This window comes from Tinamus guttatus, unplaced genomic scaffold (genome assembly GCF_059628265.1).
Source record: "Tinamus guttatus ecotype Peru unplaced genomic scaffold, ASM5962826v1 Tinamus_guttatus_pri_ptg000218l, whole genome shotgun sequence".
Lineage (NCBI taxonomy): Eukaryota > Metazoa > Chordata > Aves > Tinamiformes > Tinamidae > Tinamus > Tinamus guttatus.
In genome coordinates, this window is record NW_028288752.1 from 1,031,085 (window position 1) to 1,055,178 (window position 24,094).

At 43.5% G+C, this 24,094-nt stretch overlaps 1 protein-coding gene across 1 annotated transcript; it reads left to right on the plus strand.

Annotated features, from left to right (window-relative positions):
* The first annotated feature begins 965 nt into the window (after window positions 1–965).
* On the plus strand, window positions 966–24,073 carry RMND5A (required for meiotic nuclear division 5 homolog A). Its single transcript, XM_010212811.2, has 9 exons — window positions 966–1,168; window positions 4,675–4,817; window positions 11,636–11,770; window positions 11,947–12,047; window positions 17,093–17,259; window positions 18,071–18,236; window positions 19,877–19,979; window positions 21,379–21,533; window positions 22,944–24,073. The coding sequence occupies exons 1-9, from the start codon at window positions 1,027–1,029 to the stop codon at window positions 23,005–23,007; spliced, it is 1,176 nt and encodes a 391-aa protein (XP_010211113.1). The 5' UTR covers window positions 966–1,026; the 3' UTR covers window positions 23,008–24,073.
* The last annotated feature ends 21 nt before the right edge of the window (window positions 24,074–24,094 follow it).

The window sequence follows — 24,094 nt, forward strand, 5'->3', positions numbered from 1 at the left end:
AATATTTAAACTCTCTGAACCCCACCCCCCCCTTTTTTTTTTTTCCTAAAAATTTGCCTGTTCTCTAACTTTAGCAGCTCAATAGCATGTCATCACTTGATGCACTTCTTACACCACATAGGTGCATTGGGGCAAGCTGTGTATATTATACGAGATCTTGCCTACTTGGCACTAACTGATTAACAAAACATCATTTTGAGTCTCAAAGAAAAATGGTAGCAGCCAAACATTATTTCATTGTACACAGAGGAACTGTAAGACAGAAGGTGTTTCCTATTACCTCCAAGTGGCCAAAAAGATTTGGCACGTATTTGTTATTTTGTAACACGGTGGCCCAGACTTGGCAGCTCAATTGAGGCACTTGAAGTGCTATTTAAGCGCGGCATTCCCCACGCGGCCTAGCCGTGAGTCACAGGGTAACCGCGGCTGGACGGAGGTCACGTAGCCCGCCCATCCGCCTGCTCCACGCAGGGCCACCGGGCCGGGACAGCGGGGCCGGGACCGGCTCCAGGCCCAGGCCGCGCCGCGCCCGTCACCATGGCAACCGCGCGCATAGGACCCCGCTCTTAGCTGCCCGCCTCACTGCCTGAGTCCTAGCGGGGCACCTGGAGAACGCCCCTCTCCCCAGGCCGCCCGTCCCGCGGGCCGCCCGGGTGGGAGCGGGCCGGCCGGGGTGGGAGCGGGCCGGCCGCGCTGCCGGGGGCTCCGCGGGCCCCCCACGGACAGATCGACCCCCCGCGACATGGCGGGGCCCTTCCCGGGGCTGCCCGCGGCGCCGCCTGCCTAACAGGCGGCCGCTGGGAGGCCCCCGGCTGCCCGCGGCGCTGCCTGCGCGACGGCCGCCGGAGCGGAGCGGGACGCGGCGGGGGCGGCGGGCGCGGGGCCAGGCCGGGCCGGGCCGGGCCGCGCTGCGGGGGGCGGCGGGGCCGGACAGGGAGCGGGGCCCGGCGGCGGCGACAGCGGCGGCAGCAGCGGGGTCCGGCGGTGGCGGCGGCGGCGGCGGAGCGCGGCCCGGCGGCCGCCGCTATGGAGCAGTGCGTGACGGTGGAGCGGGAGCTCGAGAAGGTGCTGCAGAAGTTCTCGGGCTACGGGCAGCTCTGCGAGCGCAGCCTCGAGGAGCTCATCCAGTACGCGGGCGGGCTGCGCCGCGAGATCCTGCAGAGCGAGAGTACGTGCGGCACCGGGAGCCCCTGCCCGGGACACCCCCTGCCCGGAACCCCCTTGCGGGTATCCCCCACTCCCGGCTCCCTTCACCCCTCCTGGGAATCCCCCTTCCCAGTATTCCCCTCTCCCGGCTCCCTTCCCCTCTCCCGGTTCCCTTTCTCTCCTTGCTCGTTCTTCTTCCCCCCTCCCAGTTCCCCTTCCCAGTTCTCCCGTCCCCTCTCTCTGGTTCCTCTCCATCCCGGCCTGGTGCTCCCCCCACTCTGCTGTGCCTTTTTGAGGGGGGAATAAGGGCAGTTTTGGTGAGGAAAAGTCAGAGCCCAGCCTGCTGCTGAGGAGGAGGCGGCAGCATCATCCCCTGCTCCTTGCCACTGAGCCGAGGACGGGTGGCCCTGGCCACTCTCGTTTTTTTTTCCATTCCTTGCGATCCGCCTGCTTGTTTACTTTGTTTCCCCCCGTTGGATTTATTTTTGCCGTGACTTGCCCGAATTTGGGATCTCTGCGCGCGGCCCCCGTGGCGCCGCGTCCCCCAGCCCAGGCTGGACTCACGCGTTGGCCCCGTCACGGGGGCGGCCGCCGCGGAGCCGCTTCCCGAGCCCGTGCGGGGGGCAGACTGCCCTTGTGCTGCTACAGATCTCTCTGGCGTCCCGCAGGAATCCTGTCCCGATCCAGAGATCGGTGCCTCACAATGCTGGGAAAAGCGCCCGGGCCCCAGGACGCTCCCGCGTCCCCCTGCCCGGCTGCGTTGGCCACGTCGGGCTCTGTCCCGCGAAGGGCCTGGAGGTGTTTTGCTCCCAGTGCTGGTGCAAGCAGTGAAGATGCCATCCCGGTGGGATGCATCCCAGCTCTGGAACGGGACTCGCATGTCACCTGTGTCCCTGCTTAGACACCCTCTTTTGGGGTGGCAGAATCAACATTTCCTTCCTTAATTCGTTGTTTGTAGTTTTCTGACAAGACCAAGGACTTGCTATTAGTTATTCTGTAGGATATCGCGAATATTTTAGAAAACTGAGAGAAATGGAAGCAGCCAGACCTCTTAACAGGAAGCTTCACAATTCAAGGCTGGCCTGAACTGCTAAAATACATCTATGTAGATTTTCTTCTTTTTTTTTTAAAAAAAAAAAAAAAAAAGAAAACTTACTGCTGAAGATGATCATGCTGTGGGACAAGGTGTGAGAGCAAAGATGTTTGCAAAGACCTGAAATGGCAATGGATATGAAGAGGAAGTGGGTGGAGAAAAAGAAACCTTTAGAAGCTGCTTTTACTTCTACACTTTATTTTATTTCCCACTGCTCACACAGTCTCTTAAAAATTCTCAAGTTCTTTTCAAAATGTTCTGTGAACACTGAATTGTGGAAAAGATGGTGTGTGCCTTTCTCATGCTGATCTAAGTAACTTGTGAGTATAAAGCTGAAAGAGATACATGCGAGGGGAAAATCTTCCCTTTAGGAATCCAGTAGCTTTTCATTGTTTTGTTGTAGTTGTTTCTGCTAAATTAAGTGCTGGGGGAGAATAATCTACTTACTCACTTGGCAAAAGTATCTGTGCGTGCTCGTTGGCCAGGTTTGGCTGGTCACCCATTAGGTTTAATGGCTTTCCAGGCAAAATGACCATTAAGAGAGGCTGTTTTGAAGTTTCTGGTTATTGGGCAATAAGGAGTAGTGGAAAGAATATTTTGATTTTGTTTGTTGTGTAATCTCTGGTTATGCTGTTTTGGCAGAAGTCATAATATCTGGCCAGACATTTGCTTAAAATAATTTATGTGACTTTAGATCTCTATCTTATTTAAATAGTAACAAAGAGACAGTGCTTATCCTTTAAATAATTTAGGAATCCCCCTTATATAACAGCTTAGAGACTTTTTATTTGTAATATAGGTTGTATTAGTGACAACTCACTGAGGAGGCTGTTTAAATTCAATTGCTCCTCAATTATCCTCTAGGAAGAAATGTAGAAAATGTAGGACTTTTTTTTTCTCTCCCCCCCCCCTTTTTTTTTTTTCCTCCTTGAAAGCTATAGCTTTTGCCAAAGTGCTGTTGAAGTTGCCTTCTCTGGAGCTTGTGGAGACACAAGAGGAACGAACAACCTTCCTGCCCGAGCTGGTTTTGGGGCAGTGACAGTGAGACCTAGTTGTGCTGTTGACATCAGCAGCGAAGCGGGAAGGGAATCCCTCCCGCGAGGAGGGATTTAAAGCAAGTGCCTGGTAAATTATTACCTACCCGCTATGATTACAGCTTTTTTTTTTTTTTTTTTCTTCATGGGGCTGGATCTCCTTTGCCCTCTCCGAGGCGTTTTGCTAAGAGGGCGTTTAATGGCTACTGCTCGTTTCTGTTACTCTCAGTGGCTCAGTGTGTGTTTTGCACTGCAGGGGATACCAGGCTGCTTTCTAAATCTTTCTTTTAAAGAGGGGTTTCATGTCTTAAGTTTTCATGCAAAGAGTTTGGATGTGGAATGTTTGGAAAGAGTTTCTGGGCTGATTTCCACTTAAATTTGTCCTCTGGTGTAGAGCCTAAGTCTATGTCCCTGCAGGAAAAATGCTTCCTGTAAAGAAAAAAAAAAAAGGTTGAGGAAGGAGAGGTCTGCAGAGGTAAGACTGGAAAATAGGTTCTCCTTGTATTTTTAAGTTTTTTTTTTTTTAAAAAAAAAAAACAAACAAAAAAACAAGAGAAAGAACTAAAATGATGCACAGGAAAGTGTGATTTTTCTCTGGCTAAAGCCCTTGAGGGGTGTTTGAGCTGAGGCCTGAAGATGCAAATTGTCACACAAGGAGATTTTGTGGTCAGGGGCTTGTGAACCTTCTATTTATTATTTTGTCCACAGAGCAGGGCATGTAGCAATGACAAGTGGAAAACAATTTTAAAATGCCATCAGTTCTGGAGAGTAAGTTTTAAGATAACAAGAGAGGATATTGAGCTAAGCTCTCCATGCGCTACAGACAGGTCATTTGGGGGCTGTTTCTGAGCTGTCAAGGGGCACTTGAGACTGGCTAAACTGTTTAGGGGTATTCCCTCAAGTCAGGAAGCAAGAGTTTTATATGTCTCATTACTGCAAACAGGCTAGGATATAAATGGTTAGTTTGTAGGGTGAGGAAGAATCTGGCTGCTGTTAATCCTAATCTTGCTTTAACACATTGAAATACAATGTCCTAAAGCATCTTCCTAGAGATAGAGGCTGCTCCCCACCATATCCCTATATCCTGTAAGAACTGTGCACTGGAGTATTTCTTTGAGGTCTGATCATTAATCTGCTGCATTCAAGTAGAAGATGCATGAGATCTTTGCATCTCTCTCTCTATTTTTTTTTTTAAACTGTTTCATTTTCTCTGTGTTCCAGACTGGCTTCTTAATAGGGTTAGCCATGTCCCGTACGTTTGACTTCATTTAAGCTGCTCTTGCACTGCATCTTTTTCCCTTTAATGCCATTCCTTATCTTTATACTTTGTCACATATTGTGAGGTCTAATGTTATCACTTGTTTGTAACCAAGGTTGTTGTTTTTCTCTCTTTTTCTCTAGATCAAGATGGAGACTTGTCAGGGACAATTTCACTTGTTATGACGCAGTGTTGTAAAAGAATAAAAGACACAGTTCAAAAACTGGCCTCCGATCACAAAGACATTCACAGCAGTGTTTCCCGGGTTGGAAAAGCCATTGATAAGGTATTTATGTTTGGATTTGACTGTATTATTCCATGTATTCTATGCAGTGTACTTTGCTTTATGATACGTACTGAAATAATATTGTACTATATTTAATTTTAATGCAAGTTTCCCTCAACTGCAGAAAAGTAGGGGTGGGGGCAGAGGTAAGACAGGTGAGTGTAAAAAGTAAATAAATATATAAAAAAACTTTCAGAGCTCCTTGTATATAGGGTACTCTTGCTTGGGACAGTTTACTATTTAGAGAGAGCATGCTCTGTAGATCCGAGTGTGTTATTTTATCAGCTTAACAGATCTGTTTGCTTCTCTGTCAGTCTTGGTAAGAAATGTTATTTCTGTGTATATACATTGCATTTCTAGTTGATTGTTGGTAACAAATGACCCACAAGTGGCATCTGATCCAGGACATGATCTAAAAAATTGAGATAATTTTCAAAGAAAGGCATTTTTTTCCATAATAGTTCAGGTGTGCCAGTTTTAGAGCATAATTTTGCAAGACACAGAGTATTCCTAATGGGAACAGAGTAAGTCCAACATGTCACAACATCTATTTCTGTGCCATAACAAACAATGTTGCAGTGAAGCAGCATTATCCTTGGAGCTTCCCACATGAGACATTCATTCAAGTCCCACTCCTCCTGCACCATCCAAGTGACTCCATGTTGTGCTGTGTTCTTTTTTCACTTTAAATAATAGTTCTGTGTGCAAGGGGCCCTGAGCTTATTTTGAGGGAAATGGGGGGGCATTTTTGTGTGATACTTTCGTACCAGGACCTGCTTAGACTGACAGGGTGTTAACATGGTCTGGCTGAGGTCCCATTTATAATTTGACCAACAAAGAAACTAGTGAATGTGACTTTGCACTTATGCAAAGACGTGTAGTGTTAGAGAGTACCAATGCATCCTTTGAGTGTCCTAAATAGATTGCCATTACTAACAAAATTTATGTAAGTGTAATTTAACAGTAGCACAGTGGACTAATAAAGTACACTGCAATATTGGGCAGAATGTCTGTGCAACTGTTAGGATATTTTTGCTTCTATCTATGGCTGGCCGTCATGGAAGGCTCAGACTTTGTACTAACAGCTGTAATCCAAGCCTCCCTGTTATCCAAAGCTTAAGGATGCATCTGTCTAATCCTCGCTGGTGCATCTAAACCAATTAACTAGAGTAAAATTCCATCCTCATTACTGGCCTGAAGCCTGAAATAAATCTATATAATCGTGTCCTAAGTTTGAAACTTTCCTATTCTTCCTTAGCAAGTGGACTTCATACAAATGGCTTTTCAGGTTTAGCCAAATCTTTTTTGTTTGTATGTTCTGATAGAGCAGCGCTAAGCCATGTATGGACAGCATGAATATTAAATGGCAAATTGTTGGAATTTTTTTGTAAAAGCCAGAAAACCCAATGCTTTCCAAGTCCGGACAGCTTAGGCTTGAGCCTGGTAACCAAATCTCTAGGTCAGTTGGGTGCAGCTTTTCCTGCTGGTAATGAAGGGCTCACTTACGAAGTTCAGAGCACCCTTCATTACTGCTGGTTTCGCTGTGGGGTTGAAGACACCAGCATTTCTCTCAGTCTGTTTGACCTCAGTTAGAATTGTCTGCTTAAGTATGAACTTTTGGGGGCCTGTTTTAGTAAAGTGAATTGTTCGAATGTTGCTGTTTTTTCTCGCTGTAGTATCCTAAGGTACTTTAAAATATATCCTGGCGTCTCAGCCTGTTTGTTGGATCAATACATGGAATGTTTAAATCCAGATGGGACATAACACTTCCTTGGACAGGGACATTTGACGGAAGTCTTCCATATGCATTTAATCCTTGCACCCCTGCTGCTGATAAATATGCTTAAAATTCCCCAGCAAAGCCTTTGTTGGTCTGAGTCCCCTAGCCTGTTGAAGGAACTCTTCCCCCATTCCCTCCCAATAATTTACTTAAGTTTAAACCAATAGAGGTAATTAAGTGTATTTGATGTAGTGAATTGATTTTCAGGGTCCTCCAGACATGTTCTGAATTAAGTATTCTTGCTTTCCAAATACAGTGCCCATGAAAATATGGCGAATCAGCCCTTGCTCCAACTCGCGGGATTTGAGTTTTTTCTGGCCTGTATAAATCCCCATTCCAGTGCTGCTCTCATGTGTTTTACAGGTGGATTTACATCTCTAGATTGACATTACAGTGCCCTTAGTCACGTATGCTCAGACACAGAAAAACCAACTTCATGAGCTTGGATAGCACCTAGATTTGTCTGCCTGTAGAGTTCAGTCTGAGAAGTGAAATTAAGTTTACATTTGACATCAAATATTACCAGCTATGTTAGAATCCAAAATGCCACAACTTTATTACATTTTAATTAGCAATTTCTGGAAAGTTTGTCTAATAAGCTAAATTGTGTTTTTTAATAGGAATTCTACATGTAGTACACAGATTCTAGCAGTGAAGATTATACTTTCTCCCAAAGAACATTTGCTGCTTTGAAAGGAAATGTGCATCCATTTATTTATTTGCATTGCTAGCATCTGCTTCCAGAATTAATTGTGTCCCTGTCGTTCAGCAAGTTGCTGTCGTGTAGCTCACTGTGGGCAGTCTCCCTGTAAACCACTTCTGGAATGATTTGAGTTCCCCTCAAAGGGTGTTTGATAGGGCTGGTAAGCACTCTAGTAGCATCTATATAGATTAAATGCCTTCGTTCAGGAAAATGCGTGGGATAAATCCTAGCTCCTTTCTGTGTTTGTTACATGGAAAACTTATATATGAACAAACTCAAAATCTTTATTGAACGTACGTTGATGACTTTTAATTATGCTGCTGTTTAAAAATAGGGCTCGATACCTATAGTCTTTACAGCTTTATGTCGTGAACTGAAAAACTGAACAGAAGAGGTAAACGGACGTGTTTTATTTCTGTTTCAAGTCAGAATTCAGGGGGTGAAGAAAGGAGGAGTGCACCAAATAATCTCAGCAGGAAAAGTGAGGAATAAAACTGTCCTTACTCATCTTTCTTCTTCATATAGTGTTATTGCTAATAACATGAAAGGTTACATGCATGTGCTTTGAAGCCCTTTGCACACTTCAGCAAATATCAGTAATGTGCTTTATAGCACACTTACTATTTATCATTGCTGTGTTTAACACATAATCGTGCATATTTTAGTCCTAGTTTTACTAGTTAAGTCCTTAAAACTTATTTCTCTGGAGTAAGGAGTGACGTTCTTGTAAGCTTAAAACCTGAGAAGTACAAAATAAACCTTTTGGAGTTTCTGACATTTATTTCAACGCTGAAATCTTATTGAACGTCACAGCCCTGTGCTGTTGAGCGTGCTGTTAGCATTTGGAGAGCAACACGGAGCAACGTGTGGTCACCAACGTGTAATACTTGCAAAACAACTGCAAAATAGATCGGCAAATGGGAGGCAGTGTCTGTTCTGGCATGCGGCAGTCGCTGTCCGTGACTCGTGTAGTCAGTTCTTGAAACTCTTCAGGGCCCGGAGTTTCAGAATCCCACTTATAGAAGAGAACTCAGAAATCACTTGTATGTTTGGAAAAAAGCAATGTTATAGAAACGAGAACCAGGTCAAGACTGTATTGATCAAAGAGCAGGTGCGGGAGGAAGAAAACAGAATGACTTCAGGAGGTCACCAGATCCTATTATGTCATTTATGACTTAAAGCTACAGCATATCTAGGTTGATAATTACGGAGTTAAAAGAAATTAAAGATTTTCCTACAGAGAGATTTTGAACTCAAAACAAGACTTGAAGTAGTTTTACCTCAAGTGTTATTTTGGAGATTTTTTTTTTCTTAAAAATAACATTGATATAATACAGGATACAAAACAAACAAATAAGCAGAGATATACAACCTGATAAAAGGTTCAAGACTTCAACTCGACCGTGACTGTTGTAGTGCCTGTTTGTGTTTGGCCACACTTGACTTGAACTAGACCTCTTGCAAGTGAATGCTTGGTAGGTTTGATTTTTTTTTTTTTTTTTTTTGGCCATCTGTTTGCATTTACTTCTGCTCTGCATAAAATTCTCTCTTCCCAGAAATCCACTGCTTGGAGAACAAAGTGTATTCCTCTACCCTGAACCTCCTTAGCCCCTATGTCACCAAAACAGGGCTCTTATTTGCTTTCCTTGTAGTGGAACCTTCCAGCTTTGTGCTTGTTCTCGTAGTTTTTTTATATCATTTCTCCTCTAAATGAAAATGATCATCCTTTAATATCAGTACTGGATGGTTCTGTTCCAAGGCTGTGAAGTGGTAGCAGTTGCTCACAGTGGGGGAACCTGCTTTGGCTTTTGGCAACTCTTGACGCAGTAACATCCTGCAGTTCTCCATGGCATGTTGTCCTGTGGATTCATGGCCCATCCTCTTCTCTCTGCTCCTTTGGAGTCCTACTGCTGCCAAATTCTGGATTTTGTAAAGGAACAGAGGTAGATCTGCCATTTCTGTCCCCAAGTGATGAACAGAAGGATGTGAAGAAGGCCTAGATTCAGCTGTGATGGTTGATAGCTGCCCAAAGTACAGAGTCTTCCTCTAAGGTATGCATGCGTTGAGAGGGGAAACTGCATGAAGAACAGCTTAAAGTGGAATATTTTTAGATTAGCAATGTCCCCGCTCATGAATTTGAGTAACAACAGAAGACTCTGACCGTTCTTCATTCTACCTTTGGTTCTTTCATATGTTGTTTGTGGGTTTGTTATCTGTTATTGTTGTTTGGAAAGGGATACCAGAATCCCCAAAGGTGGATAACCCTAAAGGTTTCAAAGGGTTGGCAGAAAGAACATCGTTATTATGTCTTCAGGCTGCTGAGGTTCTTCAAGATATGGCTAAGGGACAAGCAGCATGGCAAGGAGTTTACAGGTTAAGGTACCTAAGTGCAAATTTTGTTAAATGTGAGTTTTGAGTCGTGAATGGCAATAATGTAAACGCTTGTCTTGCCCTACCATCTCTGAAGGGTGGAAAGGACAATTTGCTTAGCCTAAGGTTAGCACCTCGCAAAGGCTTTGTAAGAGGTTTGAAGGTGTGTGTGTGTTGAGGCACGTGTCCCATATACAGAACTAACCAGTTTGGGCTCTTCTGATCCCTTCCAGCTGGCCCAAAAAGGCAGCAGGTCAGTCCTTGAGGTTGCCATCCCAACATGGGTTAGATATTCGCTGTCTGCTCAAAGGGCCCGCTGGCCTGGAAGCTCGATGAGCAGGTTATAGGTGTGGGTCAGCTCAAGTACAGATACGTGAACCTGCTGAGAACTGTCACCAGCTCATGCTCCCAAAGGATGAGTAAGAAAGCAACATACTGACCCCTCTGGGATTCTCTTGGTGGATCTCTGTGTGTGCACTTTACAAGAGGAATTTTTCCTCTATCCTTTCAGCAAAAATAGACATGATATTCACGTGTCCTGGAGGAGGAAAGCTGCCCTGATGTTGTCCTCTACCATTTTAATGTAAGAATATCCGTCAAACTTGACTGTGCTTCTGAGTTGGTTAATAGGAGGCTCCTGAATGTTTCTGGGAGTGTTGCTCTGCAAGTGTCTGTTGCCTGGTCTGTGTTTTGACAAAACAAAATCTGACTCTTTGAGCTCTTACTACAGGTCTGAGATGCCACAACTGTGATGTCAAGTGTTGATCTCATGGAAACCCGTGGCAGCTCTTCAAATGTACCCTGATGTAGACTAGCCACCTCGCACTGCTGCGCTGGGGTTGGTTCTTCTGCCCCTGCAGCACTGCGCTGGGCAGAGAGCTGATAAAACTGCTGTTTGCTCTGGCTGCTTGGCCAGAAGTGGGTGTTTGTGTGGGGTAGATGTTCCCATATTGTGCAGAACTCTCAATCATCACAGAACCACCACTGAAGCTCTGCTTATTTCACCAAATTTCCAGATTTCCTTCCTGGAAGAGGTCTGTAGTGATCAGGTTGTGCAGCAAGCAGTGTGCTGCCTTTCAAACCTCACTCTTATTGTCACAAAGGACAATATTTCCAAACAAGGTTTTTTATCCAAACTAACTTGCCTTTCCCTGATCTGTAAACATTAGTCGCTAAAATCCTGGTTTATGGCTTGGGTTAGAATAAATGTTGCTCTCCTGCTGCCAAGAATATTTAGTGCCAAGTGTTACTAAAGCATCACTGTGACAATATTTTTACTGATACCCTGCACAGGATTATCGTGTTTTAGATCTGGAAAAGATCTCTCAGATGTTCAAAACTCGTTGTGTTGAGGTCTTCAAAGTGTTCGTTTCTCCTTGTCTTTTGAAGGGAGGATGGTGGTGACATTCTCCCTCTCCTTTGCTTCGTGTTTCTATTTTTCCCCAGCATTGGCTTACCCACTAGCTATGTCAAAAAGTCTCCAGTTAAGTCATTTGCTGCTAATTCTGTCCTCCCTAGTGACAGTGATGCATTGATAGCACTAGTTTGATTCTAGTGTAGGCGATCTTGCTTTCTGCTCTTTATGCTTTTCAGTTTTCACATATGGGGAAAAAAAAAGCCTTTTCTGCAGCAACTTCTTTGAAAATGTATCATGGTCTGGAAATCCCTTTATTAGTTAACTAGATTTCTGATTTGCTCGCCAGGCTTGTAATTTGTCAGTGTAATTCCTTACAGTGGATGATATTCAGATTGGAAATGAACAAGCCCCAAAATTTCTTCCTCTGTACACAGGAGATAATGAAGCAGCTGGCAGATATATTTCACTTGGAGCAGGAGGTAATTGAGGGCAAACTCAGTAACAGGCAGAAAGCACCAGGCTGGAGACATAGGCATCCTGCATAATTAAAGAAAAACTCCGTGGGGTTATTTGTTCCAGCCTATTAAATGTTAATTTGTGCATTTCAGAACTTTGACTCTGACATCAGCAGCGTGGGGATAGATGGGTGCTGGCAGGCCGACAGCCAGCGCATCCTCAACGAGGTGATGGTGGAGCACTTTTTCCGGCAGGGAATGTTGGATGTGGCCGAGGAGCTTTGTCAGGTAACTCTTAAGTGTCGATTTTTCATGTTATCAAAACCTGGAGATTGTGCTGTGTATTAGTACCTTTGTTTGAATGTTAACATTCTGTGTGGAAATTTAATCTGTCAGAAAAAAAAAATCAATGTAAGCCCCAAATGCTCTTTGTCTTTCTAAAACACTAAACTTTGTTTTTTCAGGAATCTGGTCTATCAATAGATCAAAGTCAAAAAGAACCGTTTGTGGAGTTAAATCGAATATTGGAAGCATTAAAAGTTAGAGTTCTGAGACCTGCACTAGAGTGAGTCTACTCAGTTTTTTTGGAATACTTTTAATAAATCCTTAGTTTTTCACTTTAAATATTGTCTTTTGTATGTTTTGATGTATCCTCATTTGTACTTTGAGAGAACTAGTTACTGAGTGAACCCTGTTTTTCCTCCTATTGTCCCTCTCATGTGGCCTTCCCTGTGGGGAGTTTGAAACTAAGGGTCTTTTTCTGGGATGAAGAGTTAGCTTAACACATTTGTGATGGTAATATGAGATTTCAGGAAGAAACATCCCTTAAAGAGCTGTCTGCCTTGATGATGCTTCACCCAGGTTATAGTGAAACACTGCTGAATATGTTGTAAAAAGATCCAATGCTGAAGGATAACAGGGTTCACTAAAGGCATTGGGTTTCATCAACTCTCTTTGACCTCTCTGAGCCCAGGGGTTGATCAGAACTTGCATCAGAATCAAAGTTTTGCTTTTTCCTCACGTTAGAGACCACAGGTTAGTTTTCCTCAGCCAAGAGACCACAGGGTGGGAGAAGGGGATGGAAGGGTAGGTACTTTGCAGGCTGAGGGGGACAGGTAGATGATGAAGAACTTTGGATCAAGGGAGCAGCCCTTTCCCAAGTAGGAGACTCTCCGCATGGGCTCTGCTTAGGAGTCTGCACTGAGAGGGAGATCTGATTGCGAGATCTTTCCTACACAAAACGGTTCAATCAGTACAAGAGTCAGCAGGTAAGACCCAATGCTTAGACAAAAGCTGTATCTGGAGCTAGCTGAGGCACAGTCATCAACCTTAGGGCTAGGAAGTTGTCTTGAAATGAAGAGACTACAACCATTAGATGTGTGGGCTGGAGCTAGGAGTAGCAGTGAACAAGGAAAGGTGCTGAAACACTCTGTGGATCACTGTTTTCTATAGCTTCCAGTCATGGGTACCTAACTGTGCTGTACCATATCAGAACAGCTTTTAGTTTAGAAACTGAAAAAAAAAAAACAAACAAACCCAGACACTATTTGTTTTAGTTTGCATGGTGTTCAATAAGGTTAGCTTGGTCTTGCAAATAAGATAAAAATAAAAAAGTAGCAAAATACCTTTTTAGTGGCCTTTTAGAAGCAGAAGGAATGAAACAAAGTGAATCCAAAGTTTTGTTGTGCTTCGTTACACCATTAGCATCATTCCAACATTTGAAATATCTTCTTTGCATTATTCAGCTAAATACATTTTCATATTGACTTTTTTTTTTCTTTTTAATGTGAGCAAAAATGGACACCTCAATTCAGAGGTCATTGACATCTAAACTAAACGCAGTGATGCCCTGATCTACGAGTGCTGGTCTTCATAAACCGAGTCCTGGAGAAGGCCTCTGGATCATGCAAAATGTGACCTAAATAGTTAGTCTTTGACTATAATTACACAGGTGGAAAGCTCAGGTGGTGCATTGCCACAGAATTGGGTAATTGAAGGGAAGCAACTTTGTCATGCCCTACATACTACAACTGAAGCAGGATTTGTTGTCATTTACATCCCTTGTGTCTTTTAGTTCAAACAACAGCTTTGTGAAGGGGGCTCCCTCTCAAATGGTAACTTGCTGTTATCAATGCCTGTCCACTTCAAGTCACTAAATTCCTTGCAGCTCTCACTGGCTAGGCCCTACTGCCTGCTAATTAGCTCTTTCTTACAGTTCCTACATGGTGCTAAATGCTTTTCAAACAAAGGAGAAGCCATGGTCCTTCTCCAAAGGAACCTTTATTCCAGTGGCAGCCGAATGGGCAGAGAATAGAGTGTATTGTGAGCACGGTTTGTACGCTGGGCTCCCTCCCCCAGCCTGTCTTATGTCCTCCTATAATGCAGCTCTTCAGTGCAAACGCTTCTCTTTGTGTCCAGAAAAGTACAGAAGGTCCTTCTGTACGCTGACCTGTAGGTGCTTATGTAAAAAACATGATGCTAACGCCAACAATCAAAATGCAACAGAATTCCTACAGCCGCAGAGGCAGAAAGCAGTGTCTTAGAACGCCCAGTTACTCCTTGGAGTTGCTGGTGCCTATGAATTTGTTTCCATGTTATTTCACAGCAAACACGGCTGTTCAGGAGGAAGGATAGAAACCACAGAACCAGCTCCAGACGGGGCAGCATCTCTATGAGAAGAGCTCGGAAGGACGGTTTCGTGCTGTGTGCGTGAAAAGCTAATAAACAGGCAAAGCTGCCATCACTAAACGTAGCTTCAGGGTACTGAAAAGCAGCCCCAAACGGACTCGTTCCGTGGCTGTGTTGCTGACAGTGATGTCAAGGGGAAAGCAGGTGCTGTGCAGGAATTAATAACTCCAGCGTCGTGAAGCAGGAAGGGAAGCGCGGCAGGGTTTGCCTATGCAAAACTGAGAAGGGTTGGGGTGAAAATAGGAACCGGTATCTCCGGCTCTGCCAGCTCTTTGTAGTTGATTCCAGGTTGAACTCGCTGGGAGCAAAGCAAGTGCTGCAGGTATCTCCTAGTCATGGCCTCCTAAAAGGAATTGTCAGATTAAGGGTTTGTCAGAAAGACTTTCAGTACCCTGCATTTGTCCTGCAAATGGCAATGCAGAGAAATTTTTATTAATGCCAGATTAAACAAAACCCAGATTTCCTTGAGAATACGAATTCCAACACTTACAAAATACTACACCCCAGGATTAAAATTAGGCCGTATGCAATGGGCCATAATGCTTTTCTTTTTTGTATGTGGGTCAGCTTTACTTTGAGGTCTGCACCCAAAGCAGATGTACAGTGCTGTACAGATTTCTGTACATCCTCAGCATCCCGTTAATTTCTGGTGACTCTTCTCACTGGGATTTGGCAAGGAGGGAGGGAAATCCATAGGTTCTTTGTGGGTGGATTCTGGCTCTTGTGAGCCCGGGTGGGTCTCTGGGTGAAGGTATGGTGGGAATGACGTGCAAATTTAAAGCTTTTGATGGTAATCTCCTATGAGAAGTCAATGTCTCCTTCCTGTGTCTGTACCCTGGTATTTGCTGAGACCTCTGAGACATGATTTAAACGTTATCTAATCTGTGTTAGGCTTTGTGAAACTAACTTCAATTACTCCTGCATGGGAGCTAGAGGAGTTCTGTGATTCTTGACTGATATACTCTAGGAATTCATACGGATTGGAGTTGTGAAAACGCAAAAGTTCAGGAAGAACCTCTTGTAAAGGAGTTAGCAAGACAGGTGGGGTGATTATTAGTGTCTCTGGACTGTGGCAGAGTATTATTTAGGTTGAGCATTAGGGTAGTTAAACATCGTTTGTTGCTTTTTGCCTTTCTGTTGGGAATCTTTTGAACGGGAACAGAACGTCCCAGACCAAACACCTGAAGCCTTGGTCCTGTGGTTGGTTTCTTCTGATACAATCTGTGCTGCCACTCAAAGAGCTAAAAAGGGAAAGTCTGGCTAAAAGCTAATTTGGAAAAATAGACTCAGTCTCAGCCAGATAAGTGCGCTGCCATGCGGTCACGAGCCCGTAGATGTTGGCAGGGAGAGGACACAGGCGCTTCTGATGCCTCCCTGTTGACGCTGTAGATCCATATCTCCTCAACGGGACTGTGGAACTTCAACCTCAAAGTAATATTAGTCTTTTTGTTTCCTGACGATGGTTTTTTGTTCAACCTCTTACTGCTCTGTGGCTGCTAACTGCAGGCCCTCCTTCTAGGAGGGAGCTTTGCTGCAAGTAAGCCAGGTTTAAGCCATGGCCACTGTCACAAAAATATGAGATTAGGGAGTACGACCTCCCTCCTGGTGGAGATAACAGTGGTGAAGTCTTCTGGGTCTACTAATCTGAAACTGCTTGAAATTAGGTACATCAGAACTTGTTTGTAGCCCCAAACCTGCGAGTTTCTCCCTTTCTCTTCATTACAAAGCCTCACCAGTGAGGCCAAACTCCTGCTGTTTTCACTGCAGCAAACTGGAAACAGAAACTTGCTTGCTTGACGGTACCTCTTACCACAGAGGGGTAACTTCCAAAACCAGTGTTGTAAGAACACTAAATTCCTCATCTTAGCATCGAGCAGAAAAGGACAGAAGTTTCACTTACCCCTTCTTTTTAAGAGGTGGAGACCAACTCGCTTCCTTGCTGAAAAGTGAAAAGCTCCTCTTTGCTTAATGGGGCCCCTACAGTGGAAAGAGTTGAATTATTGCTGAGGAGAAACAGATGTGGCTGAAGAACACTGGAACTTGCAGTTCCTAAAAGAAAAGGATTGGATGGATGTAGGCCTGAGTGTATTTAATGTAAAAGGAAAAAGACAGATGAATAAGGTGTAAATAATATAAACATTTGCGTGAAGTGTTTTTAAAATTCCAGTGGGTTTTGCTTGGTGCAAGCTTAATTATCCTTGTGTGCTTTTTGGAAGCCTAACGCTAGCGTTGTCATGGTGAATGGGACCCAGAAAGTGAGAACTATTTTCATTGCCCAAGTTGAAAATAAGGCAGAAGGCAACGTTGTAGCAGGGCAAAGCATGGGATTTCATCTGGTTTTCCTCGCCACCCTGTCCAGCATAAGGTCTCGATAGCATTTTCCTTTGGGGCCTTTCTAGATGTACTCGCCCGCTCCAGGGCAACCTGCGCACGTGCACAAACCCCGAGGCTTAGGAAAGAATATTTGGGGAATGAGGAAGTTGAAAACTGTTCTAAAAGCCTGGATCAATCCTGTGTAGCCTCTTGGCTGAGGACACTGTATAATGGCTGAAGGTGCTGTCAGCAGTCTGATATTACCAAATGCAGCAACCAGATTCTGACTCTCAGTGTTTTATACAGCTCTTAATTCAGTGCTGCCTCCCTGTCCTTGGGTGCTGGATTCTGCTGTGTGTGTTTGCAGGCCACGCAGCAGCTCCACAAGCCCCGTCCTTCCTGTGTTCCGCATGCCAGGAAGCTCAGCCACCTCTAAGGAGTCTTGCCCCTTCCTGTATTCCTTAGGGAGCAATGCAGGCCCAGGGCACAATCCCATCCCGACACGATCCTCCTCCAAGTGCATGTCGTGTAACTGTGACGCTCTCCCGTTGCACAGGCTGACGCTTGATCCTCCTCTCATGTCCCTTTGTACCTCCTCGTTTCTTCCAGGTGGGCCGTATCCAACAGGGAAATGCTTATGGCACAGAACAGCTCCTTGGAGTTTAAGCTGCACAGATTATATTTCATTAGTTTATTGATGGGCGGCACTGCGAATCAAAGGGAAGCACTTCAGTATGCGAAAAACTTCCAGCCCTTTGCCCTAAATCATCAGAAAGGTGAGTGCTGGCTCGCTTTAAGAGGAATAAAGCGTCCAGACGTAACATGTGGTAGAAAAATATAAATCACATTCAAACCGGGTGTTTGTCTCATCCATTTTTCCCATTTCATCAGGCTTCATATTTATAGATTTACCAAATATATTTCAAATCCTTAAAATTTGAATTAACCCCTTTCTTTTAAAGAGGATGCAAAAAGTTATATTTTAATTTAACTGCAAGTTTGCTTGATTTTTAAGGTGTATGGCTCTTCAATCATTTAGATCGCAGCTACCATAGTCTTGCTGCCAGGATAAAGTGTCAAAAATTCACAGAAATATTTTGGGAGTAGACATCTGCTGTTTTCTGCTGTGTGGGGGTCATGCAGAGAGAAATGAAACTTTTCAGAAGTGGGAATTTGCGAGTTAAGCAAACCACCCCAGTACAGCCTAGTTCTTAGTGTACTGTGTCTGTCAGGAGGTACAAAAATGCTACTTTAGAACTGGTCTATAATGCTTCATTTAGTCTTTTTCTGTATCTTGCCATCTGCTGGAAGGGAAGATGCACTTTTTTTTTTTCTTTTCTGTGATGGGTGTTGTTTATTTTAAAAAGGCTGTATCTCAGAGCCTATAGACGATTGAAAATAATTAGCTTTTTAAAGCAAGTTAATAGGCAACCTGCAGGTACTTGCAGGGGGGTTATGGGTTAACCCAAGGATATGTGTTATCGCTTTGGGGTGTGATACACTTCTGCTAGTTTTCCACACAAAATGTAGAAGCTGGCTTTTGTTTATAGTCTAAACTAACTAACATGTGTCCCTCGTCCCTCGCAGACATTCAGGTTTTGATGGGCAGCCTCGTGTACCTGCGGCAGGGGATAGAGAACTCTCCCTACGTTCATCTATTAGACGCCAACCAGTGGGCCGACATCTGTGACATCTTCACAAGAGACGCCTGTGCCCTCCTGGGGCTCTCCGTGGAGTCACCCCTCAGCGTTAGGTAGGCTCCTTTTTGTCACTTTTAGAGGCAAGTACGTGGTGTTTTGGCTTCTCTTTCCCACTGAAGGGAAAGCTTGTGAGAAGTAGCCTTGTCCAGCAAGAATATGGTTGCTCTGACCTCTAGTTTGATCTGCAAAGCTGAGAAATTTGGGTTCCAGGGTGCTGTGCCGTGTCCTACACCCGCTAAGTTCCAGAGAAAGCATTTGGCTTCTGCAGTTTAGACATCAGTACAAAGCATGAGGATGGAAATCAGCCATTTGCTGCTACATTGGGGTGAAAACTGCCCTTGCTGTTTAACATCTAAAATCTGAAACTCCAACCGTGATTCTGTCAGCAGACATCTTCGTTTTCAATCCATACATTATCCACATTATCTCTCTCCTCCTTAGAAGAATGTTTAGCAATAGTTTTAATGTCATTTCAGCTTCTAAAATTTCCATATTGTTTGCTGAAGCTCATTTGCAAAAAAAAAAAAAAAAAAAAAAAAAAAAGAGAGGTGCTTTCAAGGCCAGCAGCTAATCTGACAAAATGCAAATCTGTTGGAGGCTGTTATAAATGTGAGGAAAAATCCATTCTAATCTCTGGGCCTTCCTGAAGATAATGTAGATTAACTGCTATTTAGCCTTTGGATGCTGAGTTTGCAAATACACTGGTATGTTCTAATTTTCATTTTAGATATTAGATGGAAAATAAATGATATGTTTCTTCATGGGCTAGATTTAGGGCTTAGCAGAAGCTTCACTACCTTTTTTTGATTATCTATTTGTGTGATACTAATCTTAGAGTTCTCTGCTTAGTTTATAGCTCTTTAAAACTGTCAAACTTCCTGCTTATGCTATACGCATCACTGTTTTTTATAAAATACAACAGAAACAACAAAAGGAGCCCTTGTAGATTAATCTGCCTTTCTGGAGTAAATGTTGCCAGTTTCAGTTTGAGAGATATCCAGAATTTTTACCTCTGATTCTTATTTTTTTCTTTTTCCTGCCTCAATTAAATTAATAGTCACCCTTTACATTTTAACTGCCCACGCACTAACACTGTACAGCTGCAGATCTCAGCACAGCTGGCCAAGAGATTTTCAGCTAAGTGAGAAGATCCCTCCAGTGCCTGGTTTGGTTGGATGCTTCATTCAGGCCCAGTGTGAAATGCGATGCACTGCAATGTATTTATTAAGTCATATTGATGTTTTTGGTATAAACAGGGCCATTCTAAACTATTGTGACCTTTGAATGCTGACAATCCTTTAAAAACTAAACCAGCTTAGAGAGAAGCTCCTGCTATATAAGGTCTGATCGTTACTGTGCCCTGCCAGTGGGAGATCTCCTGTTGCACTGCATAAGTCATGGCTCAGGGACCCTGTCTATGAGGCAGCAAATAATCATTTCAGTTTGCTGTTTTCCTAACCCAAGAGGTAGGTTTAAGGCCTCCATGTAATTGATAATCTGCCCCAAAACGCTTTATTTGTTATACTGAAGGGGGCAATGAATTTGTTCAGCCCTACTGGCAGTGTAGAAGTACAGACAAGGACAGAGTGAAGTGGTCCAACACTCCTGTATCCCGCATAACCTTTAAAGTAGAAACATGGGAAGTGCTTGTTCCCTAACAGGTACCTTGTGCTGACGTTTCCCTGTTTTGCAGCTTTTCAGCAGGTTGCGTAGCGTTACCAGCTCTAATTAATATCAAGGCTGTGATAGAGCAGCGACAGTGCACGGGGGTTTGGAACCAGAAGGACGAGCTCCCGGTGAGTTGATGCTGAGCTACTGCAGGGCACGTTTTTAACAGTGAATGTTGCTTTCAAGTTTCTTTTCTGCTGAACGTGTTAAAGATGTCCCTATATCACTGGAAAGGGAATGCATCTTGCTCAGAAACGTTAACCTCCTTTGACTAGGCTTGAGCTCTGCCTGCAGGTTGTTTTGCACTGCTGCTTTTTTCGGCAGATAGGAGGTGAGTAAACGTTGTGCTGTAGCTGGGGACATAAGAACTGAACTGGGATTCAGTGTGTTCCCAGGAAAACTCATGGTGAAATCCAGGTTTCTCCTATGGCTCTTACCAGGTGTGTGTGCCTCTCCAGTGCTCTGCTTCTGATTTGGAAAGAAAACAAGAGTCAAACTGGGCACAAACCGAGTTACTGCTGTGTTTGGAAGAGATCTATACATAACTGCAATGCATATGTCATGATTCATTCAGCTTTTTTTGTAGTAGAGTAGTAGCAAGTGCTTTATATGTGAATGTGACTGGTTCCTGTGGTGGTGTTGAAGCATTTACTAGGAAATCTTTAGGGAGGACTTGCTGTCAAATGCTGTTCAGTTCTTAGTATTTGCATGGCTTCTTGCATATTCTAAGCTTAACAGTCCCTAATGCGTACGGGGATGGGAAGACCTATTTTCATCCTGTGTACAAAGACACAGAGATTGAGTAGCCCAAAGAGGTTAGAGCTGTCACACCTGAAGCCTGATCAGACCTTCAGGTGTGGGAACTGTGAGTTTTGCAGTTCTCAACCCTTTCCTGAAACCAGACCCATTATTTTCCTTGCCAGAAGTCTCTTTTTAAAATCATGCAGTCCTGATTACTGATGGTGTTTTTGCTGTGCCAGTGTTTTCTGTGTTGGTACTGAAAAGAAATGATTCAGATACACATCATTATTATTACTGAAAAGAAATGATTCAGATGCACATCATTGTTATTATTGACATGACTTGTAGGTGTTGAGAGAGTCTTTCCAGAGTCCACAGAACATTATCTATCCGGGTTGTAGGGCTTTGGGGGTTTGCTTTTTAATGGATGCCCTCTATCATCTAAACCCCCTAGTCCACTCTGGAAATCACTGGCTAGGAAATACGGAAAGTCTCGCTGGCCCCTCGGCTCAGGTTTTTGGCAGAGCACAAATCTGCCCTACAATTTGCATTTGTCTCTTGACAGGACCCGCTGCTTTGTGGGGGTGGGGAGAAGCAACAGAAATTAACATTTTAAAATCGCAATTAAGTATTTTTGGCTGGAAACTGGCAGACATCAACACAATGGATTTTCTCATCTTCGCAGCTGAATTGTGAAATCCTTAAGCAAGGGCAATGACCCAGAGGGATAAGTGTCTGGAAATGTAGTTTCACAAGATAAATGGTTATCTTTCTTTTTCTTCACAGATTGAAGTGGACCTTGGTAAAAAGTGCTGGTATCATTCAATATTTGCCTGCCCCATTCTTCGTCAGCAAACAACAGATAATAATCCACCTATGAAATTAGTCTGCGGTCACATTATATCAAGAGATGCTTTGAATAAAATGTTTAATGGCAGCAAGTAAGTATCTTTCTTGTGTTCCAAGGAAAGTATAGGCAAGGACAACTCTTAAGCCTGGAAAACTGTGTTTGGGGGAAGCTGAATCTGTAATTACACAATTGGTTTTACAAGCTGTTTAATCCTAGAGAGTGACTTTGAAGACAGATGGTAGGGTTGGTTGCTGGAGAATGGCGTGATAAACCCTCCCATTTCATCAAAAGTGACGTTTTGTGCGGGAATGCAGTGAGCAGAGTAATTTTGAGTTGTAAGCACTGTTTTCACAATTCACAGTGGAGGTTTTTGCGTGATTTTTTTTCCATTGGGAATATGGTTCATAATGCTTGAAACTTCTTAAAAAAAGCAAACAAGCAAGTAAATAAACCTCTGGGGAAGCAGGACTAAGAGCAGAGCTAGTAGCTGAATTATCGTGGTGGAAATACTCCTCACTTAGATATCCATGGGTGCCTACAGGCCTTTGAGAAGGAGAAATGCAAGGGAAAGAGCTGCATAGGTTTCTTTCAGGAAGAACCACTCCTGCTTTGCACTGAATGTATGCAACATCTGTGGAGGTTGCCAGCTTAATTTAGAAACATAAAGGTTTTTTTTTTTTTATGAAATCCAAGGGGGAATAAATGATGACGGGGAAAAAATGTTGAGTGATTACATCATCTGCCCCATTAGAAAAAGCCTAAATAAATGTTTCGACGGGTAACTTATGCTGCTTTTGAACAGTATAAACCTCCTGGCTGTTTACCATGATGTTATTCCTCTCCTGGGCCGTTCATTCCTGGTGCTTTCATTGGGCAGCTTCAGTCACTGCCCAGCCTTGGCAGGCTTGACTGCAAGAGTTAGGAGACCCAAACTATGCAGGTGGGGTGGAAAAGGGATCACGTGCAGAAGAAAGATCTCAAGTAAGGAGAAGGAATAGGTGGGAAGGACATTGGGGGCCGGACTGGTCCCTGCTGGATCAGCTCCTGCCGGTGAGACCCAAGCGGGTTGCAGAGCTGCAGCATTTTGGGAACAAGTGAGTAGAAATGACTGGATGTTAATGGAGCCCGAGTGAAAGCTACTGCCTTGTTTAAAATGAACAGCAGCTCAACAAGCTAAACCCCAGGGATAAATAATAGGTTAAGTATGGAAACTAATTTCTCGGTATTTAATAATTCAGCGGTATGTGAGTGAAAGCTAAAAAAGAACATAATTGCGGAAAAAGATGCGTGGTCAGGGTCTCTTTAAGCCAAAGAGCATCTTTTAAGGGTGCCAGGTAGAGCGGTAGGTGCTTGAGGGTGTCTTCATTTCACGCCACAGGGGGAAGGGGAAGGACGTTCCCTGCGGATGAGATACAGCTATAATAGGGACCAGAGTGCCCGGAGTGCGCGGGCTCGGGGCTGCGGCATGGACACCCTCCTAACGTGTCCCCTTTGTCCCCAGGTTGAAATGCCCCTATTGTCCGATGGAACAGAGTCCTGGAGACGCCAAACAGATATTTTTCTGAAGAAGAGTTTCGTTAATGCAGTTTGTAAGTGACACTCTGAATTTCAGGTGCATTTTGGGAGAATTAAAACACCCTGTTCCATTTTATGCAGCAGACTGAGGACTATGTTTGTATAAGCTAATGCTACAGAAACTTTGCCAACATTTAGTATATATGTACCAAGTGGAAATGCTACAGAAATATTATTACCATAGGGCTTTACTATACTCTTGGTCTCCATACCTGATCAAGTTACTACACCAGCAGATCTCATTCAATGCAGGTTTTTGTACTTAATTATATGGTGACTTTTTACTTTTTAAAAGCAGAAATGGATCACCCCCCATATGTTTAATATTCTTCCTGCTATTATTCTGTCATTCTGTTGAAAACTGTCACCTTAGAGAATGTTTGTGGAAAAAGTTTTATTTCCTGTAATGTGTACATAATTAAAAGTAAATACTTCAGAAAAAAAAAGAGTTTGATAAATTGAATAGTGGTTATAGAACTAATTTGTATTTTTTTCGCTGAAAAAGCTGTGATATATTCTGAGTTTTTCTTTCAAACATTTTTTCAACTTTTACATAGATTTCAAAGTAAATGTGCATATATATAAAATATATAAAATATATAGCCCCAAGGGGCTAGCTGTTTAAATCCATCACTAATTTATAAGGGTGGTGTGTGGATAAATTACTACTGGAACAGAGTGGGAATAGGGAATCCTGTTCCTTTGGTTTCATGATCAAGACATGTTTGTGTAAGCGAATATTCAATAAAAGGAACTTCTGAAGTGGAAATGCTTTTAGTTGATGACATTTGCTCTTGGGCCTTTGTAGTCATGTTCTTTGAACTTTGTATTCAAGATTAGGCTATAAATGTCATGTTGCTGTATAGTTTAATAGTCATTCTAGTGTGCTATTTATAAACAGTTATCAAAGCTAAATAAATTGTAGAAGTATTCATTGTTAAATGGGGGAAAAGCATGATCTGATGCAATCTACTGATCACAACTCTGCACTTTGCAGGTTTGGGCCCTACATCATTATATTAGAAGGTAGCAAATTTTCTGTAGCTTGAGAACACTTTGCTTCTAGCCTTGTTTTTG

What these genes read in the sequence shown, in the direction of transcription:
- RMND5A (XM_010212811.2), top strand. Translation starts at nt 1,027, where the DNA reads ATGGAGCAGTGCGTGACGGTGGAGCGGGAGCTCGAGAAGGTGCTGCAG. An exon ending in GAGTCACCCCTCAGCGTTAG is followed by an intron (nt 18,237 to 19,876) that starts GTAGGCTCCTTT and finishes CCTGTTTTGCAG; the next exon opens with CTTTTCAGCAGGTTGCGTAG. An exon ending in ACCAGAAGGACGAGCTCCCG is followed by an intron (nt 19,980 to 21,378) that starts GTGAGTTGATGC and finishes TTTTCTTCACAG; the next exon opens with ATTGAAGTGGACCTTGGTAA.